Genomic DNA, 27,545 nt, shown 5'->3' on the forward strand with positions numbered 1-27,545 from the left:
TGTCTTGTCCTCCTTGGCTGCGTTGATCACTCCTACTAGTAGAGCTTTACAGTGTCTACATTATCAGTGACCGATATGACTGCATACTGCGCAGCACGATATAGACGAACTAGAACGTCGCCGTAAACTTGCTTCAAACTGCATATCGTTTTCCTGGATCTGGGTAGATTCATTTAACAGACACTGCTGGCTAATGTCAATGTATATAAAATGCATTACAAATACCCTGGAGTTTTATTCAACTGCATTGCCCACATTACCTCGCTCGACCTCTAGGCTACCATGAGGCTTTGCGGTTCCAAAATGGCTGTTTCCAACTTCGAAAACGTTTTTTAGGATTATATTTGTTTCTTGTGCTGAACGAACAGCACTAATATGACGTATAATAACATATGAGATTAAATATTTGATTGGAAATCGTTAGAATTTACTTGCAAAGTTAAGCGGTCGCAATTGTGATCCAGAATGGAGTATGGAACGTTCCCCAAAAGTAGAATGAGAAGAATTAATGGCTATGGGAGGTCACTAGTCAATGATTGAAATGACTTTGAACCAATGAGATTACTAGAAGCTTGCGTGACTGAAATATTGGCCAATCATCGGGCCAAGAGCTATCTTTGCACATGTTCCAGGGTGCGCGCACAGGAGAACATTTCCTGCCCTGATGCATGGTGGTCGAACCGAAGGGATTGTTGGAAATTTTAGAGGTTCGTATAAATGTGGTTTTACCCAGTGTGCCTTTCTACAGCCATATCCAGTTTGGGAGACGGAAGGGGATATCTGTGCTCGCCGTTTGATATGAGAAATATACTCCATTAAATCATAGTTTAAGTCATGTATTGTCTAAAAAAATATAGATATATTATTCGCTAGCCCACATGCTAATTAGCACTAGCAAATTATTTGTCCGCACTCTTCACACTAACGTTACTAACGGCTGCCTGCTAACTAGTTAACGTTAGCAGTTCGTTTAAGAGTCTAATTTATAAACTCTATTTCCTCATTGACTGTTTCTTCAGCTAACTAACTTGCCTTTTCTCAACATTTGCTAGTACATGATACATGAATGACTAACTAGTTAGCTAACCGACACTCGGTGATCAATTCACTAACGCTAATCGAACAAAAACTGTTCTCAGCTAATGCTAGCTAACGTTTCTGTCTAATTTAGTTCGTTACTTATAGCTAGCTATGTATAGGTAACAAATATACCAATCACATTTATAGTTGATACGGTAACGTTATGTCTGACACAGCTAGCTGAAGCTGCACTGTTGACTGCCCTATCAAGTTCCATCCAACTTGGCAACAACATGAACTGTTGAATCTGCTCTGCTCATATCAACTGTTGTACAACATGTCAGCTGGAAGCAGCTGGACGTTTGTTTGATTTGTATTATTAGTGTACATATGATCTAATAATGCAACAGCCACTGCTATCCAATTAAATAAAGTGGGTCTAGTCGCATCCATAAATGATCTTTGTGCGTCTGACTACAAGAGTTGTATGGAAAGTGACTGACTGCACCGAATGCAGCCACACAGTGAATTTAACGTATGTGTGTGTGTTCGTCTGGCAGAGCGACAATGCTGTTGGCTCAGATTAACCGGGACTCCCAGGGCATTGCAGAGTTCCAAAATGCAGGTGGAGACACTCAGCAGGTCACCCTCTGTTTGGCAGAGGCTGTTTCAGGTGAGTTCATCCATGCCTTTCCATTATCGGTGGGGATTCTGCCAAGTTTCCAGCAAAGCAAAAAGTTACTTACACATGCTGTTATACATTTTTCTCCCTTGTGTCATTTGTGTTCAAAAGATGGCGATCAAATGGACATGGACACTGTGAGTTTACAGGCTGTGACCCTTGCAGATGGCTCTACAGCTTACATACAGCACAACCCTAAAGGTAACTCAAATCTCAATAATCTCCATAAACACACAGTAATGGAAAGTGGCCACGAAGGTATTGGCTTGACTAACAGTGAACACTACCCATTAAAGTAACCCCCAAACGGTCTGACCATGTAGAAAGAGTTGATAACCTTGCTTGGCCAAGTCATGACAGATTTCTTCTTTCTATTGATTATTATCATGATTTAGTCCATTATTTGATGAGAGCAGTCTGATTGAAGAGTGCAGTCTCCATTTCAGATGGCAAGTTCATGGATGGACAGGTCATTCAGCTGGAGGATGGATCTACTGCATATGTCCAACATGTATCAATGCCAAGAGCAGGTCTGTTTACCTCTTAGCAATGTTAATTATTGCTGTGTTTTAATGAATCATTACTTATTTTGTTTTTAATTTAGGCATTTTGCTTATTCATGTCACTATTCACTTTAAGATTAAACTGTATTGTGATGGGAAAAGTAATATAATATCAATATTTCCCAATTTTTACTTATCAGAGGAGGCCAACAGATGGACAGGCTCCCCTTTGTGTGATGTAATTGGAGGAGATGGTCTGAGACTTGAGGATGGTCAGGCTGTGCAGCTGGAAGATGGCACAACTGCTTACATCCACACACCAAAAGGTTTGTCTCAATCTTAAAGCTGCAACATGTAGCCTTTTGGGTGACCTGACCAAATTCACATCGAGATGGGAGTCATAGATCTGTCAGTTCTCATTGAAAGCCTAATAAGTGGTAAATATGCACTTTGTCTATGCTTCCTGATCTTAAGTTTAGTTTTTGCATCTTTTACTTTCGGTTTTGTACACATGCTTCAAACAGCTGAAAATACAATATTTTTGGTTATTAAAAATATATTTCAGAGATTAAGATAGTACAGTGATTCTCTACATTGCTTGTTTTATCAAAAACTGAAATTAAGCAAATGTAATAATTTTTGCAACTAGGAAATGCTGGAGGGATTTCTGCATATTGCATCTTTTTAAGATTGTTGTAATCCCTTTGTCAATAAATGTGTTTTTACCCAGTGTTTAAATATTTGAGGAGAAATTTGAATGGGTAAATTTAAAATTAAAACAACTTTTTGCAGAGGGTACTAAATTAAAATGAAACTCCCTCACAGATACATATGACCAGAATACCCTGCAGGCTGTTCAGCTGGAGGATGGCACCACAGCTTACATCCAGCACACAGTACAGATGCCCCAAACCAACACCATCCTGGCCATCCAGGCAGATGGAACCGTGTCAGACCTGAACGCTGATGGAACCCTCGACCAAGAGACCATCAACGTGCTGGAACAATACACCGCTAAGGTAGTTTGCTATTGACATTGTATCTTAACAGCTCATCAACTCAGCAGTATATGCAATTTTCAAATACCCTATCTGTGTTTGAGGTAAAATGGTCACTGGTTATTTCCCCCTTTGTTTTCTCAGGTGGAAGCTGATGATGTCAACTCCGTACTGATGAGAGCTGAGCAAGATTGTGGTGTGCAGATGCAGGTACTATACTTCTCATGTTTATCTATGTCATATCATATTTACCACCAGCTTACATTGGATACATATTTTTTTCAGATTGTGCTTCAAAGGCAGAGTGGTCGTAGTTCTAGGGAGCAGTCGACAGAGAAATCTTTCCGCTGTGACTATGAGGGCTGTGGGAAACTCTACACAACTGCACACCATCTGAAGGTAAAGCACACTCACACTCTGAAGACGATTTGGGTTCTTGAATGTAGAATGAGTCAGACTCAACTGGTCCAAATGACTAATCTGTTAATCTTGTTTGATTTGCTCTTTTCTGCCCTCTGCAGGTACATGAGAGGTACCACACAGGTGACCGGCCATATCTGTGTGATCATCTGGGCTGTGGAAAGAAGTTTGCTACAGGTAATAAACAACCTTCAGACTAATGCAAAGGTCCATAATCCTTTGAGATATGAAGCGGAGGGGCTCTTGGCATAAGTCACAGTAACATTGTTGTTGAAATGGCTAAGGAGATATCAGTTTCCTCAGTTTGAACAATTCCTCATTATCTGAACAATGTCGGTCAGTGTGACTGTGATCCATTAAACGTACAGCACATGTTTCCAACTTGGCAAAATGTGTTTGTTTTTTCCCCAAAAGGGTATGGTCTGAAAAGCCACATCAGGACACACACTGGTGAGAAGCCTTATCGCTGCCAGGAAGTGCACTGTGCAAAGTCGTTCAAGACGTCAGGTGACCTCCAAAAGCACATCAGAACCCACACAGGTACAAAACTTGTCCAGAGTCAGACTTATACCTAATCTTATCCCTACATATGCAATCTACAGTGTACAACTATTTATTTTTTTTGTCCTCGGATTTGGATTAGAAATCATGTGATCATGCTGTTTGGGCGGCAGGCTAGCCTAGTGGTTAGAGCGTTGGACTAGTAACCGGAAGGTTGCAAGTTCAAACCCCTGAGCTGACAAGGTACAACTGTCGTTCTGCCCCTGAACAGGCAGTTAACCCACTGTTCCTAGGCCGTCGTTGAAAATAAGAATTTGTTCTTAACTGACTTGCCTAGTTAAATAAAGGTAAAATAAATAAATAAATAATCTCAACCATGAACTTGAAGAGGTCTTGAACAAGCTCATCATCCCTGCTGTACTGTAGGAGAGAAGCCATTCATGTGCCCATTTGAGGGGTGCGGGAGATCGTTTACTACCTCTAACATCAGGAAGGTGCACATTCGCACACACACAGGGGAGAGGCCTTACTACTGTGCAGAGCCTGGCTGTGGGCGAGCCTTCGCCAGTGCCACCAACTATAAGAACCATGTGAGGATCCACACAGGTATGTAGTCCTTATGTTTTTCTTTGTTAAAAGTCACACAACAACATTATTCAGTTCTTTTGTAGTGTGGCCTTTTTACAGTGTGATTAATGAAATAGATGTATTTACAGGAGAGAAGCCTTACGTATGCACAGTCCCAGGCTGTGACAAGCGGTTCACAGAGTACTCCAGCCTTTACAAACACCACGTTGTCCACACACCATGCAAGCCCTACAACTGCAACCACTGTGGGAAGACCTACAAGCAGATCTCCACCCTGGCCATGCACAAACGCACAGCGCATAACGTCACAGAGCCCATTGAGGAAGAGCAGGAGGCCTACTACGAACCCCCTACAGGTCAGGCTTCGAAGTCAACACCACCTTACACAGATGTATTAGTCATCAATGGATGACTTCATCTTATTTGTCTTTCCTCTCCTCTGTTTTTTGGGGAGGAGAAAAAAAAGAACCCAACCTATGTGTACGAAGGTATAACTAGTGGTGACCTAATAACCATAAACATACAGGTAACTGCCAAAACAAAGGAAACACCAACATAGTCTCGTAATAGGACGTTGGGCCTCCAGAACCGCTTCAATGCGCCTTCGCATACAAGTGTCTGGAACTCCTTTTGAAGGATGTGACACCTTTCTTCCATGAGAAATTCCATAATTTGGTGTTTTGTTGATGGTGATGGAAAATGCTGTCTCAGGTGCCGCTCCAGAATCTCCCATAAGTTTACAATTTGATTGAGATCTGGAGACTGAGACACACACTTTAAACCCCCTATGCTCCTTTGAGACCCCTCTTTCAAAGTCACTGAGTATTATTCTAGCTATGGTAGCCAAAGTAATGAGCATCTGGGCATTTTAATACATGACCCCTAAGCATGATGGGATGTTTTTTAATTGCTTATTTAACTCAAGAACCACACCTTTGTGGAAGAACGTGCTTTCAATATACTGTGTGTCCCTAATTTACTCAAGCGTTTGCTTTTATCTTGGCAGTTACCTGTAGACTACCTCTGAAGTCTGACGTATATCTCTGTTTAAAGGTTGACTCTCGATGATTCACTGACTGCTGTTATGCCCTTATTAGGACTGCAACCAGAGTAATGACTGAGTCACAGGACGATAATTGAGAAATGTCATTGTTGTTATTCCATGTGATTCAGAGGCCATCGATGATCCCTCAGTGAATTTTGCCCCGGTTGAGGAGGAGGAAGAGGAGTCCTGTTCGGAACAGATGACTGAGACTGAGGCCATTGGTCAGCAGCATGTGCAACTCATAACACACCCGGATGGAACTCAACAGGTTAGTATAAAATAAATGGAGTCTTCACACTCATTTAATTTTTTAATTTCACCGGAAGTGTACCACACCCATATTTATAGACATAGGACAAGCATCAATTAGAGCAGTCTATACATATTTAAGTTGAAAGGGGATATTTTTTGTGTGTGTGTACACACACACATACTGTGCATTTGGAAAGTATTCAGACCCCTTGACTTTTTCCACATTTTGTTACGTTACAGCCTTGTTCTAAAATAGATTAAATAGGTTTTTTGTCTCATCAATCTACACACAATACCCCATAATGACAAAGCAAAAACTTGTTTTTAGAAATCTAAAAAACAACTGATATATGCCATTTACATAAATATTCATACCCTTTACTCAGTCATTTGTTGAAGCACCTTTGGCAGTGATTACAGCCTTGAGTCTTAAGTATGACGCTACAAACTTGGCACACCTGTATTTGGGGAGTGTCTTCCAATTCTACTCTGCAGATCCTTTCAAGTGCTGTCAGGTTGGATGGGGTGCGTTGCTGTACAGCTATTTTCAGGTCTCCAGAGATGTTCGATCGGGTTCAAGTCCAGGCTCTGGCTGGGCCACTCAAGGACATTCAGAGACTCCTGAGTCGTCTTGGCTGTGTGCTAAGGGTTGTTGGAAGATTAACTATTTTTTTACATTTTATTTAACTAGGTAAGTCAGTTAAGAACAAGTTCTTATTCACAATGACAGCCAAACCCTAACCCGGATGATGCGGGGCCACTTGTGCACTGCCCTATGGGACTCCCAATCACGGCCGGTTGTGATACAGGCTGGAAACAAAACAGGGTCTGCAGTGACGCCTCTAGCACTGAGATGCAGTGCCATAGACCGCTGAGCCACTCGGCAGCCCTGGGGCAGGTTTTCATCAAGGATCTCTTTGTACTTTGCTCGGTTCACCTCCGCCTCGATCCTGACTTGTCTCCCAGTCCATGCCGTTAAAAAACATGCCCACAGCATGATGCTGCCACCACTATGCTTCACCGTAGGGATGGTGCCAGGTTTCTTCCAGACGTGAGACTTGGCATTCAGGTCCAAGAGTTCAATCTTGATTTCATTAGACCAGAGAATCTTGTTTCTCATGGTCTGAGAGTCTTTCAGTGCCTTTTGGCGAACTCCAAACGGGCTGTCATGTGTCTGTTCCTGAAGAGTGGCTTCCGTCTGACCACTCTACCATGAAGGCCTGATTGGTGGAGTGCTGCAGAGATGGTTGTCCTTCTGAAAGGTTCTCCCATCTCTACAGAGGAACTCTAGAGCTCTGTCAGTGGCCATCAGGTTCTTGGTCATCCCCCCCCTACCAAGGCCCTTCTCCCCCGATTGCTCAGGAAGAGTCTTGGTGGTTCCAAACTTCACCCATTTAAGAATTATGGAGGCCACTGTGTTCTTTGGGACCTTCAATGCTGCAGAAATGTTTAGGTACCCTTCCACAAATCTGTGCTACGACACAATCCTGTCTCGGAGCTCTACGGACAATTCCTTCTACCTCATGGCTTGATTTTTGCTCTGACATGCACTGTCAACTGTGGGACCTTATACAGTGCCTTGCGAAAGTATTCAGCCCCCTTAAACTTTGCGACCTTTTGCCACATTTCAGGCTTCAAACATAAAGATATAAAACTGTATTTTTTTTTGTGAAGAATCAACAACAAGTGGGACACAATCATGAAGTGGAACGACATTTATTGGATATTTCAAACTTTTTTAACAAATGAAAAACTGAAAAATTGGGCGTGCAAAATTATTCAGCCCCTTTACTTTCAGTGCAGCAAACTCTCTCCAGAAGTTCAGTGAGGATCTCTGAATGATCCAATGTTGACCTAAATGACTAATGATGATAAATACAATCCACCTGTGTGTAATCAAGTCTCCGTATAAATGCACCTGCACTGTGATAGTCTCAGAGGTCCGTCAAAAGCGCAGAGAGCATCATGAAGAACAAGGAACACACCAGGCAAGTCCGAGATACTGTTGTGAAGAAGTTTAAAGCCGGATTTGGATACAAAAATATTTCCCAAGCTTTAAACATCCCAAGGAGCACTGTGCAAGCGATAATATTGAAATGTAAGGAGTATCAGACCACTGCAAATCTACCAAGACCTGGCCGTCCCTCTAAACTTTCAGCTCATACAAGGAGAAGACTGATCAGAGATGCAGCCAAGAGGCCCATGATCACTCTGGATGAACTGCAGAGATCTACAGCTGAGGTGGGAGACTCTGTCCATAGGACAACAATCAGTCGTATATTGCACAAATCTGGCCTTTATGGAAGAGTGGCAAGAAGAAAGCCATTTCTTAAAGATATCCATAAAAAGTGTCATTTAAAGTTTGCCACAAGCCACCTGGGAGACACACCAAACATGTGGAAGAAGGTGCTCTGGTCAGATGAAACCAAAATTGAACTTTTTGGCAACAATGCAAAACGTTATGTTTGGCGTAAAAGCAACACAGCTCATCACTCTGAACACACCATCCCCACTGTCAAACATGGTGGTGGCAGCATCATGGTTTGGGCCTGCTTTTCTTCAGCAGGGACAGGGAAGATGGTTAAAATTGATGGGAAGATGGATGGAGCCAAATACAGGACCATTCTGGAAGAAAACCTGATGGAGTCTGCAAAAGAACTGAGACTGGGACGGAGATTTGTCTTCCAACAAGACAATGATCCAAAACATAAAGCAAAATCTACAATGGAATGGTTCAAAAATAAACATATCCAGGTGTTAGAATGGCCAAGTCAAAGTCCAGACCTGAATCCAATCGAGAATCTGTGGAAAGAACTGAAAACTGCTGTTCACAAATGCTCTCCATCCAATCTCACTGAGCTCGAGCTGTTTTGCAAGGAGGAATGGGAAAAAATGTCAGTCTCTCGATGTGCAAAACTGATAGAGACATACCCCAAGCGACTTACAGCTGTAATCGCAGCAAAAGGTGGCGCTACAAAGTATTAACTTAAGGGGGCTGAATAATTTTGCACGCCCAATTTTTCAGTTTTTGATTTGTTAAAAAAGTTTGAAATATCCAATAAATGACGTTCCACTTCATAATTGTGTCCCACTTGTTGTTGATTCTTCACAAAATATATGTGTGTATATATATATATATATATATATATGTGTATGTGTGTGTGTATATATATGTGTGTGTGTATATATATATGTGTGTGTATATATATATATATATGTGTATATTTCTTGATTGAATGTTATAACTGTGTAGACATATCAGGTAGACAAAACGTATGTTAATACCCAACAGTAGTTGTCATAATAAAAAATAAATCAGATGGCGTTCACAGGAAATGGTGAATAAAGGTGCGTGGTGGAGCTTATGCGTGTGCAGGCTCTATTTATTTTATACCTAGTTTTTTACGGCCTGCACCCTGTTGAGGCATGTGCATTTGATCACACTTCACTACCCAACAGGTTAGCAAATACTAAACTAGAATGATCATATTCATTCTATTTCTATGTTACCTCTCTTAATTAATGTCTCAACAACCCCATTTATCCCCCTACATCTGCACACCTCTATACCCATGGCACCATACACTGGGTATGTTTACATGCACGCTAATAACTAAATATGAAACTGATTATGACAGAGGGCCAAGTATAGCATTAGTCGTGTACACCTAACTATGCTTATCTTAATCGGTGTATGATCATAATCGAAATAGGCATATGCAAATTAAAACACCTGGTTTTTGAACGATTAGAACATGTATTTGATCTGTGCATGTGCCAGTACTGCAAGCCTCTCTTATGAGCGAGTGAAGTGAGTTTGGAAAAACTGAAAGTATGCATCTTAAATAGTTTTCACATATTAACACTATCCATTGAGTGTACACAACATTAAGAACACCTTCCTACTATTGCGTTTCACCCACCCCCCCACCTTTACCATTAGAACAGCCTCAATTCGTTGGGCATGGACTGTACAAGGTGTCGAAAGTATTCCACAGGGATGCTGGCCCATGTTGACTCCAGTGCTTCCCACAGAAGACTGATTTGTGTAGCTGTACAATGTTTCATAGAGGGCAAATGGTAAGATATATAGTGTATGATAAAATGTTACATGCCTTTTCATTCCCAGGTCAGTATCTCCCAGGCTGACATGCAGGCATTGGGAAACACAATTACCATGGTAACCAGTGATGGCACCACCTTCACGGTTCCTTCCCATGAAATGCTTAATGCAGATGGAACACATTCAGTCACCATGGTAGCAGCAGATGGTACAGAAGAGCAGGTGAGTTTTACTAAAACTTTACCACCATGATCTGAAATCCCCAAATATGTCCCTGTGCTTCTACACTGGCATTGCTTGCTGTTTGGGGTTTTAGGCTGGGTTTCTGTACAGCACTTTGAGATATCAGCTGATGTACGAAGGGCTATATAAATACATTTGATTTGATTTAGTTCTGTTTGATACCTTAACAGTGACAGAACTAGAATGATGACTAGTGATTCTATTTCTATCAACACACCCACAGCAAACACCAATAGAACTGGGTACTTTCCACTTAAAGGGCAAAACCCCCTCTTCAGACTTGTGATGCATTTTGGACTTCAGGTCTTAATACATTTTGAACCTCTTTCCCCCCCAGGTGGCCATTGATTTGGCCTCATTTCAGGGCATGCAGACAGAGGAGGGGGTTCACCCTGTCACTCTGTTAGCCACCTCAAACGGCACACAGATCGCTGTCCAGGTAGGGGACTCCCTCTGACACAAAACACCAAATATTGCAACATTAAGAGACAAGCAGGGCACACAATATATTCCCATTGGATGCTGAGAAGCATAACGAGTTCAAATGACACTGCAGTAGCTTTAACAAACAGCTGTTTGTTAGCCTAACTCATAGTTGGCCTAACTCACAAACAGCTGTTTGTTAGCCTAACTCACTGTACTTATAAAGAAGTACAGTGCATTCTATTGTAGTCACTGAGCTGGCCTACAGCAGTCTTTCAGTCTTGAGGTACACGTGTTTTAGGAACTCTGCACCACTTCTGTCTATTCCAGACTGCTGACTATTCCTGACAAATCTGTTGGTAAATAGAAACAATAACATTCAGTATGTTGGTATTCAATGATCACATCAGTCATTCCATTGTGATGTTAATACAAGGTATTTTAAGTAAATAAGGTTAGTCTTGACTCATCCCTGTAGACTCCACCCAGTCAGTCTGCTATGTACGTTTGCTTCCCTTTGACGCCTACATGAGCTACTGTTTACTGCAATGGGAGGAGGCTTAGTTTTTAAACTAAAGTATATAATGACAAGATAATACAAAATATGTTACTTACACCTGATCACACCAATTTTGCATAAATAATATTATGTTTTCTCAGTGTGTGATTTCAACCTTTGTGTTTCTTAGCTCAGTGAACAACCTTCACTCGAAGAAGCCATCAGGATAGCATCAAGAATACAACAAGGAGAGATGGGATTGGACGATTAGATTAGATAATCCTTTCAGTACTATGACTTCTATTGAAATATTTGATGAGAACAAGATCTATACATATTCTGCAGTTTTCTGACTCAAGGGTATTGTTCTTAAATCAAACATGAAATTCTTTATTAAGATTTGTAAATAGACATTTTGATATGGCTGCACAGAGTCTAATGCTGAAACATCCATGAGTAAGATGTGTGTTGCTGCATGAATGAGTTATAGAAATGTAATGTGTTTTTGGACTTTTCGTACCATTTTTCCATGTGTGAATATTGTATTCTGTGTATATACAGTAAATAGCCAATGTTTTGAATCCAGCATATATTTTAACTTTGAATATGTACAAATAATGGATACACATTGGTTGTTAAATAAAGCAGTACAATTCTATATATTTTCACTAATTGTTTTTGTGATAATGTTGTGGATTTATAATCTGAAATCTACTTGATTACTTTTGAAACAGGATATTGTTTAGTATTTAATTTATTTGTATGTGTAAGACCCAGTATATTTGTTTATAGCAAGTGCTTAAAATGTCTCTACCACATATTTACGTCATCAGCTCATACTATTACATGAGCTGCTGGACAATTCTTATCAATTTAAGATTTTGGGGAAAATTGGCTTTTTGTTAAATACTTAATGATATACTAAGAAGCAATTTCAGAAAGCATCAGTGTCTCTTGTGAATGCTATAAGATTAGCTGAGAAGATCAAGGGCAATGAATTACAATACAGAACAAAGGGGACTAATGTTGCGGACAAATTAATTAAAAGCGTCAAAGGATAATAAAAAAAATGATTAAGATCCAAAGATTCAATACGCGCCAAAGTGACGTGAAAGTCAAAAGTGTGACGTAAAACTTCGCTTCGAAGGATGTAACGCCCGCGTTTCAAACTTCAGGAATGTGTTCTCATTGGCTGAAGATTGGAATCTTTTTTTTATTTTTTAGATTGGAATAATTTTGCCAACGGTCGCGGGAAGCGGAGCAGTGTTGTCTGAACAAATTGTGACCATTTTTCGGGTAAACAAATAGTCGACTGGAGTATTTTCACAGCTAGACACGTACTAAACTCGTTTTTATGTAGTAAATAAACGCTCAGCATAATATATCGTGTGTTTGCCAGTGCGGTGTGCTCCTCATGGGACTAAGATAACGCGTTACCGTGCTACTGTAGCTAGCTAACCGTTTTAACGTATTTGCAAAGTTAGTGAGCAAACGTTAGCTAAGTTATTTAGCCACGTCATTTTGGATTACAAATTGACTCAAGGTTGTAGCGCCATGGGCACACGGATGTCAAGCTACTCGGGATAATTTGAAACGATTTGGCTAACTAGCCACTTTTACATTATAGCCAACTTTACTGCGCCTGGGAAGTGATGAGTTTCAGTTGCCGAATGTTCGTCAGTACGTCCCCGAAGATGGGACCTATTCGACAGAGACTAGACTTCAACCAGAGTGACGGAGAGGACGATGGCAACAACAGCATTGGAGCCGAGTCGAGTCTCGCCGAAATGGACTCCCCAGTGCAATCACCGAGACAGAACTCCTACTTAAACCAAGACGTATGTAACAGCACCATGAAGACCGCTACCGCGGAGGATCGCGTTGAACATTGGGATGAGGAGGGATTTGGATGTCTTTTCCCCCTAAAATCACCAGGGACTGACTTGATGAAGGGGTCACTTTCTCCGAGAAAAGGGTCCCGGCACTATTACAACAGCTCGTCCCCGGAATTTTCCTACAATCAGGAGGATGGAAGCTCTCCCATTCCCGGTTGTCCCGACACACCGCCCCATAAAACCTTCAGAAAACTCCGGCTATTTGATGTCCCACACACACCTAAGGTTAACTACAGTAACATGTTGTTTTCAAATTATTCTATCAGATCCACAATGTAGGACCAAATTAACTTTTTAAAGTTTTCAGCCAGAGATAACCAGCACTGACTATTTCTGTCTTCAACATGTTTGAACATGAGAAGACTGAATAGTTTGATTATATTACCATGTGTTACAGGCAATGGGATAGATGAGTTTACTCTGAGTCATTGATATCCTTGTGACTTGTTTTCAATATTTTGTATTCATAATACCCTGACCAATTATACACATGTTATTCTTATCTAATGGAATGTTTTGTTTTCCCTTTCAGAGTCTGTTGTCCAGAGCCAGGGCAGTGGCCATAGGATCCACAGTCTGCGGGGTAGGAGTAGGTGTCAACATGAATGGGGACTCAACAGGCAGACCACACACACACAGCAGGAGTAGACCGGCACCCATGATCAACATCAATCCATTCACCCCTGACTCATTACTGATCCAGAGAGCAACGTTACAAAGGAGCAACCGAAAGAGATCACAGAGGAATGAGTAAGAGAAGCACTGATGTCATTATTTACCAGATGTTACATTGGGATTTTGTGGGAGTGGGACTTGAGTTTCCTATGTCCTCAAACAAACTCAATTTCCTCTTTATTTTCTCCAATATCCTAAGGTAGTTGTGGAACTCTTGTCAGAACCATTTTATAAAACTCAAAAGTAGTTGCAGTTAGTGTTGTAAAGTAGATCATATTTTACTACTGTGCCACAACTCAAGTTTCTTTTGACTGTTATGCAAAAAAATAATTAAAAAAAACATCTTAGAATTGGGTGATTCGTATTTCTGTCGGTGTAAATGGAGCATGGCCTATTCTTAGTTGACAATAGATTCAGACATGCTTCTAGATCTAGTGTGCATTAAATCAGTTGACTATTGTGCTTGTTGGCAGCAACCCAAAGCCACATGGTTACACTTGCAATGTGCACTTGTAGGGATTGTCTGCCCTCCAGTGGTTGGAAGGTTATATAACACATTTTGTTTACTTTCCTTTGTCTCTAAAGCTCATGTGGAGAGGACATGGAAGCCAGTGATGCGGAGTGTGAAGAGGACATCGTTCCACCATCAAAGGTACATTTTTGTAATCACAAATATACGTTTTACTTTTTAAAGTTGTTTATGGCAACTGCTTCGGCCTCCGACCACAATGCACCACAGAGGTGCAATGCACTGTGTACGGCACAGTACATCACCGAGGCCAAGCTTCCTGTCATCCAGGACCTCTATACCAGGCAATGTCAGGGAGGCCCTAAAAATTGTCAAAGACCCCAGCCTCCCTAGTCATAGACTGTTCTCTCTGCTACTGCGCAGTACCGGAGTCCAAGAGACTTCTAAACCGCTTCTCCCCTCAAGCCAGAAGACTCATGAACATCTAATCAAATGGCTACCCAGACTATTTCAGTACACACACACTACTTTAGATAAGTGTATAAGCATCTCTGCCCTTTTCTTGCAGAGAATGACTCTTCTGGATAGCAACATGATGTCAAGATATGCCACAGAGTTTCATGAGCTGGAGAAGATAGGATCTGGGGAGTTTGGCTCTGTCTTCAAATGTGTGAAAAGACTTGATGGCTGCATCTATGCCATCAAACGCTCAAAGAAGCCCCTCGCTGGATCTGTAGACGAGTAAGAGAATCTCTTGGATTTTGAAAAGCTGACAATCCAAGTGTAAATTTAAATGCCTTGTTGACCTTAATGCCATGCCATTTTTGTGCTAATATTGTGTTCTGTTTTCCTCAGACAGAATGCACTCAGGGAGGTGTATGCCCACGCGGTCTTGGGACAGCACCCCCATGTGGTGAGGTACTACTCTGCCTGGTCAGAGGATGACCACATGCTCATTCAGAATGAGTACTGTAACGGTGGCACACTGGCAGACGTGGTCACAGAGAACTACAGAACCATGCGCTTCTTCTCTGAGCTGGACCTCAAGGACCTTCTCCTTCAGGTGGCCCGTGGACTGAAGTACATTCACTCCACCTCTCTGGTTCACATGGACATCAAGCCAAGTAAGTAGCTGTAGAGTTTTGGATACAGCTCAGCTATTGAAATCATTTAAAATATTTATGATTTTAACACTTGCCGTGCTTTACTTTTCTCAGGCAACATCTTCTTATCCCGAAGGACTGTGGTGTGTGTCGATCAATTTGACGATGATGAAGGACCAAATACAAATGTTGTTTACAAAATAGGTACCTCAACAAAAAAAAATGAATAGAAAACATCATGCAAATGAAACAAGCTAGTAATTGAGTGTAGTTGTCAACCAGGCAGATGGATTCTGATGTTTTTAAATTTATTTTTCCCTCAGGTGATCTTGGCCATGTGACCAGAATGGACAATCCTCAAGTTGAAGAAGGGGACAGCAGGTACCTGGCCAATGAAGTCTTACAAGAGGTAATTGGGTAACTCCTCCCCATACCACCTCATTTGTTAAATTATCCAAAATCATGTGACGTAACAACTGAACCAATGTGTTTTTCAGGACTACAGAAACCTCACCAGGGCAGATATTTTTGCCCTAGCACTGACTGTGATCAGTGCCTCAGGAGCTGAACCACTCCCAACTAATGGTGACAAGTGGCATGACATCAGACAAGGAAAACTACCTGCGATACCTCAAGTGCTCTCACAGGAATTCCCAAGTTTACTGAAGGTATGACTAGAAATGACATGGGGTGCTTCCCAAATGGTACACTTTCCCTACATAGTGCGCATATTTGACCTGAGCCTTGGTCGAAAGTAGTGCACTATAAAGGGTTTAGGGTGCCATGTAGGATGCCGTGCTTCATTCTGTAATGGTGGTTTGTGTGCAGGGCAAGCAGTAGTAATAATGTTTATTTAGTGGTATTAATGTATTGTGTGCTGCAGTTGATGATCCACCCTGACCCTGCCAGTAGGCCGTCTGCCTCTTCCCTCACCAAGCACCCCGTCCTCCTCACTGCCTCCCGCATGAGCGCTGACCAGCTCCGTGTGGAACTCAACGCAGAGAAGTTCAAAAATGCACTACTACAGAAGTACGTACCCTCTTCATATGTCATGTCTCAAGGCTTTCCTTCCTTTTTCATTTATCATATTGTAAGTAGGACTGTTATGGATAATACTACGATATAGTGTTTGTTTTGTGAAGAAATGATGTGATGCTACCTACTTTTTATTGATTCAGGAATCCATTTCAGATGCAATTACTATGTTCTTGGTAGTTATGAATAGCTTCTCTAACAATGTTTGTCCTCGTGCAGGGAGCTGAAGAAAGCCCAGCAGGCCAAAGTAGCCGCAGAGGAGAAGGTTCTGATCTCTGATAGGGTCCTAACGCGCTCTACCCTTCAGTCCAGCAGGAGCTCCAGGCTCATCGGCAAGAAGATGAACCGCTCAGTCAGCCTGACTATCTACTGAGCGTGCCAACTGCCAACCCAAATGGGTATCCGACAGGGTTGTGTTCACTAGATGCGACATGGGGGGGTGGACAGGCCAAAACGGAGTGGGACTACCTGAAATTGTCCAATTAGACATGCTTATTTTTTGTTGCTAAACTTTTTCCTACTGTGTGCTCTAATGAATACGACCCTGGTTGTACTCAACAGTGAACTGGGCAGGCCTCCCTAGGCAGACATGGAGAGATGGGCTTCAGAGTGTCAAAACTGACTATGATAGTTCTTACTGTTTGACACGTGGAAAGGGTTAGTAAGACCATGGACAAAAATGATTTGACTAAAGAGTGAAAGGGTTGTTACCTTCCCAAGCACTTTGCATTTTCTGCCAGTTTGAATTAAATAACAAAGCCGATATTTGTTTTTAATTAAATGTGGGCGGATGCTAGAAAATTCTGTAGCCAGTGTGCGGGTTTGGGATGGTGTGATACAAATTTGCACCTTAGTCTGTTATACCTGATGTCAGGTAGTGGAACTGGACCATTGACTAGGAATGATTCAATGAGCACTTTGAACTTGCCTTATGTAAACAGTTGGTAGAGCATGGCGCTTGTAATGCCAGGATTGTGGGTTTGATTCTCACGGGGGACCAGTACGAAAAAAAGTATGAAAGTGTATGCACTCACTACTGTAAGTCGCTCTGGGGAAGAGCGTCTGCTAGATGTAAAAATGCATACTGCTGCTATATATGTTGGTTTGTCTTGAACTGGAGTGGAGTTCAGTGAATTTATAAATTCCATTCAGATATTTTAGAATAGTTTCAGTAATCAATCTCTTCTTTAAAACATGGTGTTTCAATGTGTTGCATCTAATACATTTCCTATCTGAAGTTCATTATGTACTTTGTTGTGTACACTGATTGTTTAAGATGTTTTACTCATGTTAATTATTCATGATGAGTCATCCAATCTGTGTAATGGGTTAGGTCGAAGTGGATCATTGTGTCAAGCCCCGGTGTCATTTATTTTATATATGATGCATAGAGCCACTGGACAATTGTTTTAGTAAAGTCAGTATTTTAAGCTTGCACCTAACATCGCGACTGTAGCATTATTGACTCATTTACATTTGTACATGTTTTACAACAATGTAGATTTAGACTGCTATTGGTTTCATGTTACTTGTTCCAATTTTAATAAATTCACTCCCGATAATATGGATGCCTTGGAACTGTCATGTTTGTGGATGGATGTTGCTGTAAACAAAAACAACTGGCACTACACATGGTAGTCTGGGAAAGACCGCGTTATCTAAGGAAGATATTAGAGATGGTCTTTCAGATTATACAAACTTTGTTTCATAGTTTATTGTAAATTGATCGTCTGTACCATTATGCAACAGACTTGTTCATTGTGGGGACATGTTTTTATTAAGCTATTTGTTGCCAATTGACCGTTTACTCATCACAATTGAATACTGATGAAAGCTCAACACGCTTCACAACTATGCGCTATGTAGAGCCCACAGTCATTGGGTGATACGGTGTCAGTTTCCTGCTGCGACTCTCGATCACGTGACTGTCTTATGAGTGTCCGAAAAAGTTGCAGCTTTACTTTGACATCGAGCGCACTAGGGGCTACGAACATGGGACTACTACGAGATGAACTTCTGAAGTCAATATGGCACGCATTCACAGCCTTGGACGTGGATCAAAGTGGGAAAGTGTCCAAATCACAGCTTAAGGTAGGCTTTAAAGCGTAGTTATTAGGCCTACAGTATTATTTCATAATGAAGTCAAATTAACGATTGTTTGCTTTTTGATAAATTAACCGAAATCTAAATTAATTCTAACCGTGGAATATTTTCTCATTTAGCTGATCCGAATATCAGACCCAAATAAAAAGTTCTGATCAGTTGGATAAAAAAACATTTGACCATGTATAATTCACTATACACTATACTTTTGTGTTGCTTCGCTTCCCTCACATTAGGGAATTTTGTGTCAACTGCCAAGTGATAATTCAGACGGCAACATCGACAGCAAAGTAAAGACAAACTTCTCAACTCACAGGCTACTCAGTTTCTGCTTATATCAGTAGTATTTTCTCTTACTCATGTCTATGTCTAACATTTTCTCACAAAAACAGGAATAACAATGGTTCTATGGAAATAGCCTTTGTTGATTGACAGATACCCATGAATGTGGGACATGCATGCCTTGATGATAATCTTGCTTTACACGCGATATTCTGTAATTTGAACAGAATCTACAGTAAGAGTGTTGAGATTGTAAAAGGCAAGGGGCACTGCTTTGGAAGGCTAGGTCTTCTTTTCCTGCCTGGGTCTGTCTGCCTGGTGGTCTGTGTACCAGCCAGGCTCTGATGAAGACACTCCACTAAACATTTACCGACCTCAACGTCTCTTGGACGTATTTCTTTGGTCCGTTTTTTTGGTGCTGTCTGCACTGACTGACAGGCCTTGATTTCAACATCCAAGGACGTTGATTTTTGGTCCGGACTGGACAAAATCTGAACCAATCATAGACGTATATACATACTTTCGACATCCAGAAAATAAGTATTTTCAATGTCTGGAAATGTTGTCTTTTCACCTTTCATTCAGCACCTAAATTCCACCTGAGCTATCGCAATACTGCATAGTGAACATCCTGACTGGCTCGGGAAATGTTGTCAACCATCCATTGTTAATATTATTTTTCAGACAGTCCAGTCTGTTCCGTTTGTCTAGATTATAGATGTTCATGAGTGGCTTGTTTATAAATATAAGATTTATTTTTATATATTTACTTCACTCTACATCTCAACAAGGAACTTTTCAACACACTTTTTGTAAATGTTTCCAGGAAGGAACAGAAGTAATGCTTGGGCAGCAATGCTTGAACTGACAGCAACACATGCTTAGTCATGCATGTCAATGTGATCTTAGACTAAACAGAGATCCTTTTGAAAAATCTCCATGTAATTGTGTTAATGGAAGTATGATGCCCACCATCTTTTTGATATCCCTTGGACACCCCAATATTACTGTAGCGTCATATCTCTACTATGCCCAGTGAATACCAACAGTATGACAGTAACCTCGCCCCCAGACTCATTGTGCATATCCTGGATAAAATGCTTCTGAGCATTGGGGGGGGGAAATATCTGGTGAATGATATTACTATGACGGCAACGGTTTCCCTGACTGCATGATCTGATCTGACTGTGGCTCTACAGGTGCTCTCTCATAACCTGTGCACCGTGATGAAGGTACCCCATGACCCAGTGGCACTGGAGGAGCATTTTAAGGATGATGATGAGGGCCCTGTGTCCAACCAGGGCTACATGCCTTACCTCAATAGATTCATACTGGACAAGGTGAGCAGTAAGAGCACCTAGCCTGGTCCCAGATTTGTTTGTGCTCTTTCCAACTCCATTGCTCATTGTCATGCCAAGTGGCGCAGCAGTCTAAGTCACTGCATCTCAGTGCTAGAGGCGTCACTACAGACCCTGGTTTGATCCCAGGCTGTATCACACCCGGGGAGGTTTTGGCTGAGGTAGGCCATCATTGTAAAATAAGAATTTGTTCTTAACTAACTTAAATTAAATAAAAGTGACAAGGAGTTGGCAGACTTCAAATCAAAGTTTATCTGATCACAGTTTAGTAGATGTTGTAGCAAGTGCAGCTACTAGCTCCTAACAATGCAGTAAAATGTCAAACTGACATTGCACTCAGGCTGCTGAGCAACTTTGTCATCCTCCTCACCTCAGTGGGTTTGTTAGTGGAGGGCTCTGTTTGGGGATTTCATTGGGATGTTAGGTCCATAGAAATATAACCACTAGAATGGACATAGCCTCTAGATCTCTAGGAGTATGAGGTGTAACTCTGGAGTGCCGTATCCCCATAGGGGATGATAAGACTTAAAGGGAAGTGTTTTATGGGTGCCTTTTAGAAAAATTGTTTAAATCAATGTTTTTCTGTATATAACTTTCCCTGCTCATTATATGATGAGCGTTATTGCTATTTTCAGTATTTATCTTAGTTTTTAAGATATGCATGTCACTCATATTAAAATGTATTGGTTTTTGAGAAATAAATGGAGCAAACAGGATTTGTTTGACCTTGAACAAGGCTGCCATTGTTATGGTATGTCTACTGTGTGAGTGGCAGAATCGTTCTGTTTCACAGCCATCAAGGAGGTGTGAGACCCACCATTGTGAGTTATCGAATGAAAAAAACATGTGTGCTGAAAATTACTGCAACGAGTACAAGAAAATATAGCCTTAATTTCAAAACAAACGTCCATTCAACTCAGCTACTACCATTTCCTCATGTGTCATACATAGCATTTAGAAGTGAAGGGTTAACATGCACACTACTATAGATCTATTCCAGAACATGATGATTGCATGATGCAGAGTCTTTGGTTTTCGCTGAGTTTGTTTTCTAGAAAAGCTTCACAATCTGATTGGTAAACACCTTGTTGTTACTCGTATTGCAGGGGTTCTCAAACTTTTTGGGGCCTGAGAGCCTTTTTGTGATAGCAAATTTATAGAGACCGACTCAATCAGAACACGACTCGAGTGAGATAAAATAAAAAAATAGCATAAAAGGAGTTTTATTATGACTTCGGCAGTGTATGGGAAATAAGATTTTAAAGGCCCATCTATTGGCATCGGAGAGATAATAATTACTGATGTCCTTATTAATGTCCTTATTAATATTCATTGGTAATGAATGCACTGACTTTGTAAACACCAGTGATAAAGCAAGAAGTGATCTTCAAAGTTTTTGTCCTCCGTTCTCTAGTTGGCAGACCATCAGATATAGCCCACATCTGTAGACCTGCAAGGCTTGCCAACTGTTTCCATAGCAATAACACCAACACTGATGTCAATTAGTAAACTGCTTTAGTCCTAGCGCTATTTGTACTTGGGGGCTATTTCCTTGCCTTTCTCCTCCGGAATCTGACTTGAATTGAAATGAAGAGACGAAGAACATTATGTTTGTACTTCACATCATGTGGGCTAAAACGTAGGGCAGAGAAATATTAGGCTACTACTGACCCTTTTAAATCGTATTGCCCTTACTTACAGTATGTTGAAGAAAAATAGGGGAAGTTGTTCTGTTTTGTGTAAATTGGCTTTGTTTATGTTTATTACAGGTTAGGGATAACTTTGACATACTGGAGTTCAACAATGTGTGCTGGACCCTGTGTTTCAAGAAAAACATCAACATGAGCCATCTTCTCATCTCCAATGATGACGCCTTCAAGGTCTGGTGCATCTTCAACTTCCTGTCTGAAGACAGGTACCCACTGGTCATCATCACAGAGGAAGTGAGACACAAGACAACACCTCTAATGGACATACATATCTTATTTGTTCAGCAGTAATTATGCTCTTCCAGTTAAAATAATTCCCATTCATACCACAGGACTGACTAGCTGTGTCCTTTCCTCCTCCCCTCCTCTCCTCCCCCCTCCAGATTGAGTACTTCCTGCGGAAGCTGATGGAGGCCATGGGAGGCATTTGGAATCAAGAGAGGTTTGATGATTACAAGCTCATGTTGAACAGGAAGCAGCAATGCCCGAGTGCCTGGGAGCTGATAGAGCTGGTTGGCATGGGCCACTTTAGTAAGGGCATGAACCGCCAGACCCTGTCCATGGGCATCTCTGAGGTCTTCCAGGAGCTCATACTGGATGTTCTCAGACAGGTTCGCCTGCGGTACCCTCTCTCACTACTCTTTATGCATCCCAAATGGGACCATATTCCCTATGTTGGGCAATACTTTTAACCAGAACCCATAGGGCTCTGTTCAAAAGTACTGCACTACATAGGGAATATGGTGCTAGTTGGGACACAGTGACTGTCTACTCTACACTGACCTCTTTTAGACCTCTGCTGGGGGTAACAATAAAATGGATATAGATAAGATATTACAATCCTGAGTGTGACAGATTCATGTATTTTTTCCTGAAGGGCTACATGATGAAAAAAGGCCACAAAAGGAAAAATTGGACAGAGCGCTGGTTTGTGCTTGGACCAAACTCTATGTCATACTATGTGAGTGAGGACCTCACTGACAAGAAGGGGGAAATTTTGCTGGACCGCAACTGTTGTGTGGAGGTAAGAACAATGTATTATTCCATTGGTCACTCTTAATGCTATCATTTAACTCCTAAATAAATTGTGTGGAGCGTTGGAATGCATGCTAGCCCACCTTTGTTAACCAGCTTCCTTTGGCATTGTTAACCCATAGCCTACGATTTCCGCAGCCCCACGTAAATGTAATTAACATAATAAAACAATCTCCATCAAAATCTATCTTTTTAAGTTAGAGATATATGTCAATCCACCCCATCCACCGATATTGCTCTTCCGCATCTGCGCTGAAAGGTGGCAGGGCTAGAGCGGTGTTTGTCAGACCATGAAACATCCCGAAAAAACAGTATTTTCACAAAAACGTCTGTAACGTTCGCATTCCACTGATTTCAAAACTCGGTCCTCCAGAAAGTGGAGACTAACACCTTTGCAGTTCTACTACGTGATATCTTTCAAAAAAACTGTGTTAGAAAGGATTACCTACACATTCTGACCAGCTCATGTTATAGACAGAATTGTGCTACATGGCAGACCAATCCGAACTCATCTCTCGGCATGTCCAGCCCATCCATTATCTCAGCCAATCATGGCTAGCGGGAACGTTCCTGTCTTTTTCTGTGGCTAAACCAACTAGGCTCATAATTTAACAATTTTATTAGTATTTACAGATGACATACAAGCTTGTAAATGTTTTTTTATTTTTTATTATTATTTTATTTTTTTACCCCTTTTTTCTACCCAATTTTGTGGTATTTTGTGGTAGTTACAGTCTTGTCTCATCGCTGCAACTCCTGTACGGACTCGGGAGAGGCGAAGGTCGAGAGCCGTGCGTCCTCCGAAACACAACCCAACCAAGCCGCACTGTTTCTTGACACAATGCCCACTTAACCCGGAAGCCAGCCACACCAATGTATCGGAGGAAACACCGCACACCTGGCGACCGTGTCTGCGTGCACAGTGCCTGGCCCGGTACAGGAGTCGCTAGTGTGCGATTGGACAAAGATACCCCTGCAGGCCAAACCCTCCCCTAACCCGGACGATGCTGGGCCAATTGTGCACCGCCCCATGGGTCTCCCAGTCACGGCCGGCTGGGACAGAGACTGGACTCATACCCAGAATCTCTAGTGGCACACTCGGGAGGCCCACAAGTTTGTTATTAAGGCACATGAAAGTTCACATGTTCCAGAAGGCATTTCTGCCCCCCCAAAAAATTACGTTCAAAGGGCTCTCCTGTGAAGTAGTGACACACGACATACACCTAGTTTCCTGAAATGAGTCACAAATTCAATGTTTCATCAAACTCTAGAGGGTTAATGTGGTCAACGCAAGGAAGTGTGCAGTGAGTGTGTGACGTCTTGTTCTCTCTGCAGTCTCTACCAGACAAGGAGGGGAAGAAATGCCTCTTTATAGTCAAGTGCAGCGACAAAAGCTTTGAGATCAGCGCATCAGATAAGAAGAGGAAACAAGAATGGATTCAAGGTAAAGTGACCAATCCCTCACCACCATCTTAACATATTCTGTAAACAGCAAAGCTTTTCTCTCACCACATTAGGGTTTATTTTAAATCTCAGAGGAACTTAAACATACAGCTGGGCCAGAGTGATGTGAGTGTATCAGGGTGTGAGGGCGCTGCATTAGATAAAGCAGCCAGCCTTTCTTTATCTGACCCTCCTCTCCTCACTTCCCCTCCCAGCCATCCAGACATGCATTCAGCTGCTGAGGTTGGGCCTACCCTCTCCGCACCGTGAGGCCAGGCTACGGCGCAGGGAGCTCAGGCAGAAACAGCAGGCCGAGAAGGGGGAGCTGGAGGAGAGGATGAGGCTGCTGCAGATAGCCAATGAAAACAAGCATAGACAGCTGGAGTCCATGACGAAGGTACTGTCTATTTCTCTGTCCCCCCTCTCTCTCTGTGTTTCGCTCCCTCTGTCCCACTCCTCTCTCTGTCAATTCAATTCAAAGGGCTTTATTGGTATGGGAACCATATGTTTACATTGCCAAAGCAAGTGAAATAGATAAAAACAAAAGTGAAATAAAAAATCAGAAATGAACAGTAAAATAGTAGACATTTGTGCAATGTGCAAATAGTTGAAGTACAAAAGGGAAAATAAATAAACATATATATGAGTTGTATTTACATTGTTTTGTGTGCTTCACTTGTCCTTTTCTTGTGGTAACAGGTCACAAATATTGCTGCTGTGATGGCACTCAGTGGTATTTCACCTAATAGATATGGGAGTTGATCAAAAAACCTTGTGGGTCTGTGTAATCTGAGGGAAATATGTCTCTTATATGGTCATACATTTGGCTGGAGGTTAAAAAGTGCAGCTCACTTTCCATCTCTTTTTGTGAGCAGTGTGTACATAGCCTGTCTTCTCACTCGAGAGAGAGCCAGGTCTGCCTACGGCGGCCTCTCAATAGCAGTCGGAAGTCAAAGCTTTCCTTAGAACATGTGGGCTGAGCAAACATTTAACAGAACACACAAAAAAACTCTATCAATTATTTGTACTTTGAGGCACTTTTAAACACAGGGGCCCCTCAGGGGTGCGTGCTCAGTCCCCTCCTGTACTCCCTCTTCGCTCATGACTGCACGGCCAGACTCCAGCACCATCATTAAGTTTGCCGATGTCACCGTGGTCAGGTATTCTGCTTTGTTTTTTGGTTAGTTCTTTTCAATGTGTCAAGTATATTTTTGTTTTCTCTAATTGTGATTCTGTCCTGGGGCTCTGTGGGGTCTGTTTGTGTTTGTGAACAGAGCCCCAGGACCAGCTTGCTGAGGGAACTAGGGATGGGAATTTGACCTTCTGTTCGAGTACTCTCATGGTTTTTTTAGAACAAGGGCGGCACTGGAAAAAATATGTGCGTATTTGTCTACGGTATATGCCAACAGTGAGCAACAATGCCTAATTTATCAGAATGTTACAGATAACAAATCCTAATTGCTAAATTGCCTTTAATATATTCAGTCAATAAAAAAACAAGTGCCAATTAAGATTAATTTATTGACACTGTAATAAAAACTGGTTATATTATATCATCGAAGACAATCTTCAAAAAGGTAGTCTATGGCTGTGCAATGGCATATCCTTATTTTGTTAATTTAGCAGACAAGATGCTCATTTTTCCTAAGCCCTTATTACACTCGACACCGATTTTATAGTAAAAACACATGATGTAATATAACAAAATAAAAGATAACAGAATAGTGCGAAGTGATTCGCATCTCATGTCTGGAACGGTTGTTCTCAAAGAGTTATCATTTGAAACAGGGCTCAATTTGGCAAGTTGAAAGACACATTTTTCAAGGATACAAACCAAAATCTGTCTTCTTTTCAATATACAGACATTCGATTTAGTTTATTATGCGAGTTCCTTAGAATTTTCCAAATGGATGAACAATTCTACATGGTGAGGAATTATGGCCAGGACATGTGTTTAGTGAGTAGGCCAAGGCTCAATGATTGTGAGTAGGCCAAAGCTTAATGATTCTGATGGAAATACGCTCTCAGCATATTTTCAGTGTGGAACCTGTCTATGTTTAGGGGGGTAGTAGCATAGGCTAACAAATTCTAAACTCTAGCAGTGCATAACCCTAACCTTAAATGAAGACCAAATGGGCCTTCTGAGTGGCGCAGCGGTCTGAGGCGTCACTACAGATCTGGGTTCGAGCCCGGGCTGTGTCGCAGCTGGCCGTGACCGGGAGATCCATGAGGCGTGTCGTGGAATATTTCTGATTCAAAGGAGAGAGACTTTTAGATATATTAAAAACAAACAAACGTGATTATGAATTATTGCGACAATGGAGCTGGTCAATAACTACCCTTAAGTTACACGCTACCCAAACCGGATGCGTCACGTGCGTGAGCGTTGCAAAATAAATGTACTCATACATGTTATTTAATCATTGCACCCACACTGCTCGCGCGCACCAACGAGCATCTGCGTTGCCAAGCTCTAAAATGGAAGTTGCTTCTATTTGTGACACTGAACGCGATGCAAGTCCTGCCTCTTCCATCTCCGCATTGACTTTTAGAAGCATATACCCATCTCCTCATTGGTTATACCCACGTGGTTTGATTGAAAGATGAAATGAGGTCGGTCAGTCGGTTGTGATAACACACCTTATTATGAAAGTTAGATGCCAATCGCCATTTAAAGTCGGTTGACTGTTTTATGTTTGGATTAATTGTCAGAGTAGAAGACCTGGTGCATTTAACAACTCAACATTTATATCCCAGGACAAATTAGCTAGCAAGCCAACTAAATGGGACAAATTAGCTAGCAACTGCAAGCTATCTAGCTAAATTGCCATAAATGTTTAATGCTTTTCGACCTGTCCCCAAATTAGCATAATTGGTTTATAGTTTTGTTTTGATATTTCAACCTGTGTGTTGTGATCACGTTTGGTGTGGGGGGACAAAATCAATTTGCGCACGCTCTGGTCCGGTTTTGGCATGGTGTAAAGTGACTGCTGAGAGCCCAACGAACAGATTTGGGTTATAGCTCTTAATAGGAAAGTACATCCTCCTGAATGTTCATGACAAACAACAGATGTGTAGAATTATACAAAGGTACGTTGTGCTATCAAGCAACAGACAGCAAGATTTACATTGCGCCAGGTTTCTATCTCTAGGTAATTTACTACTTGTTTATTCATAAATACTAATGCAACATAGGACACT

The 27,545-nt window shown here is 41.6% G+C and overlaps 3 protein-coding genes across 7 annotated transcripts in view; all 3 read left to right on the top strand.

Annotated features, from left to right (window-relative positions):
• Window positions 1-62: 62 nt before the first annotated feature.
• On the top strand, window positions 63-11,895 carry LOC110506697 (zinc finger protein 143B). Of its 4 annotated transcripts, none has more exons than XM_090222596.1 (16): window positions 63-707; window positions 1,581-1,693; window positions 1,814-1,903; window positions 2,149-2,232; window positions 2,406-2,531; window positions 3,031-3,224; window positions 3,348-3,413; window positions 3,489-3,602; window positions 3,725-3,800; window positions 4,038-4,163; window positions 4,551-4,730; window positions 4,841-5,068; window positions 5,886-6,025; window positions 10,139-10,294; window positions 10,653-10,754; window positions 11,428-11,895. In XM_090222596.1, the coding sequence occupies exons 2-16, from the start codon at window positions 1,588-1,590 to the stop codon at window positions 11,506-11,508; spliced, it is 1,869 nt and encodes a 622-aa protein (XP_090078722.1). In that variant the 5' UTR covers window positions 63-707; window positions 1,581-1,587; the 3' UTR covers window positions 11,509-11,895. The 4 variants fall into 4 exon arrangements, with proteins under 4 accessions (XP_090078722.1, XP_090078721.1, XP_090078720.1 ...); XM_090222595.1 differs by having other exon boundaries at window positions 268-707; window positions 2,137-2,232; XM_090222594.1 differs by having other exon boundaries at window positions 707-1,693.
• Window positions 11,896-12,347: 452 nt separating this feature from the next.
• LOC110506698 (wee1-like protein kinase 1-A) lies at window positions 12,348-17,978 on the top strand. Its single transcript, XM_036964002.2, has 10 exons — window positions 12,348-13,357; window positions 13,665-13,882; window positions 14,393-14,459; window positions 14,845-15,017; window positions 15,132-15,400; window positions 15,494-15,583; window positions 15,703-15,788; window positions 15,877-16,047; window positions 16,263-16,408; window positions 16,634-17,978. The coding sequence occupies exons 1-10, from the start codon at window positions 12,890-12,892 to the stop codon at window positions 16,785-16,787; spliced, it is 1,842 nt and encodes a 613-aa protein (XP_036819897.1). The 5' UTR covers window positions 12,348-12,889; the 3' UTR covers window positions 16,788-17,978.
• Window positions 17,979-18,312: 334 nt separating this feature from the next.
• LOC110506700 (switch-associated protein 70) overlaps window positions 18,313-27,545 on the top strand; it is a 30,157-nt gene continuing 20,924 nt past the window's right edge. Inside the window, exons 1-7 of one of the 2 annotated variants that reach the window (XM_021586512.3) lie at window positions 18,313-18,505; window positions 19,999-20,139; window positions 21,927-22,100; window positions 22,250-22,477; window positions 22,744-22,890; window positions 24,237-24,345; window positions 24,560-24,741. In XM_021586512.3, the coding sequence (XP_021442187.3) occupies window positions 18,347-18,505; window positions 19,999-20,139; window positions 21,927-22,100; window positions 22,250-22,477; window positions 22,744-22,890; window positions 24,237-24,345; window positions 24,560-24,741 (1,140 nt within the window). In that variant the 5' untranslated portion in view covers window positions 18,313-18,346. The remainder of the gene's footprint in view (window positions 18,506-19,998; window positions 20,140-21,926; window positions 22,101-22,249; window positions 22,478-22,743; window positions 22,891-24,236; window positions 24,346-24,559; window positions 24,742-27,545) is intronic. The other variant, XM_021586513.3, reaches the window with a different exon arrangement.

Source organism: Oncorhynchus mykiss, chromosome 26 (genome assembly GCF_057628025.1).
Source record: "Oncorhynchus mykiss isolate SJ-2025 chromosome 26, ASM5762802v1, whole genome shotgun sequence".
Taxonomy (NCBI): Eukaryota; Metazoa; Chordata; class Actinopteri; order Salmoniformes; family Salmonidae; genus Oncorhynchus; species Oncorhynchus mykiss.

Excerpts from the sequence above, each read along its gene's own strand:
- LOC110506697 (XM_021586510.3), top strand. The coding sequence starts at position 1,558 with ATGTGTGTGTGTTCGTCTGGCAGAGCGACAATGCTGTTGGCTCAGATT. Across the intron at positions 3,801-4,037 it reads TGGAAAGAAGTTTGCTACAG|GGTATGGTCTGAAAAGCCAC; the intron begins GTAATAAACAAC and ends TTTCCCCAAAAG. Across the intron at positions 10,755-11,427 it reads GCACACAGATCGCTGTCCAG|CTCAGTGAACAACCTTCACT; the intron begins GTAGGGGACTCC and ends TGTGTTTCTTAG.
- LOC110506698 (XM_036964002.2), top strand. The coding sequence starts at position 12,890 with ATGAGTTTCAGTTGCCGAATGTTCGTCAGTACGTCCCCGAAGATGGGA. Across the intron at positions 15,401-15,493 it reads TCACATGGACATCAAGCCAA|GCAACATCTTCTTATCCCGA; the intron begins GTAAGTAGCTGT and ends TACTTTTCTCAG. Across the intron at positions 15,789-15,876 it reads CCAATGAAGTCTTACAAGAG|GACTACAGAAACCTCACCAG; the intron begins GTAATTGGGTAA and ends TGTGTTTTTCAG.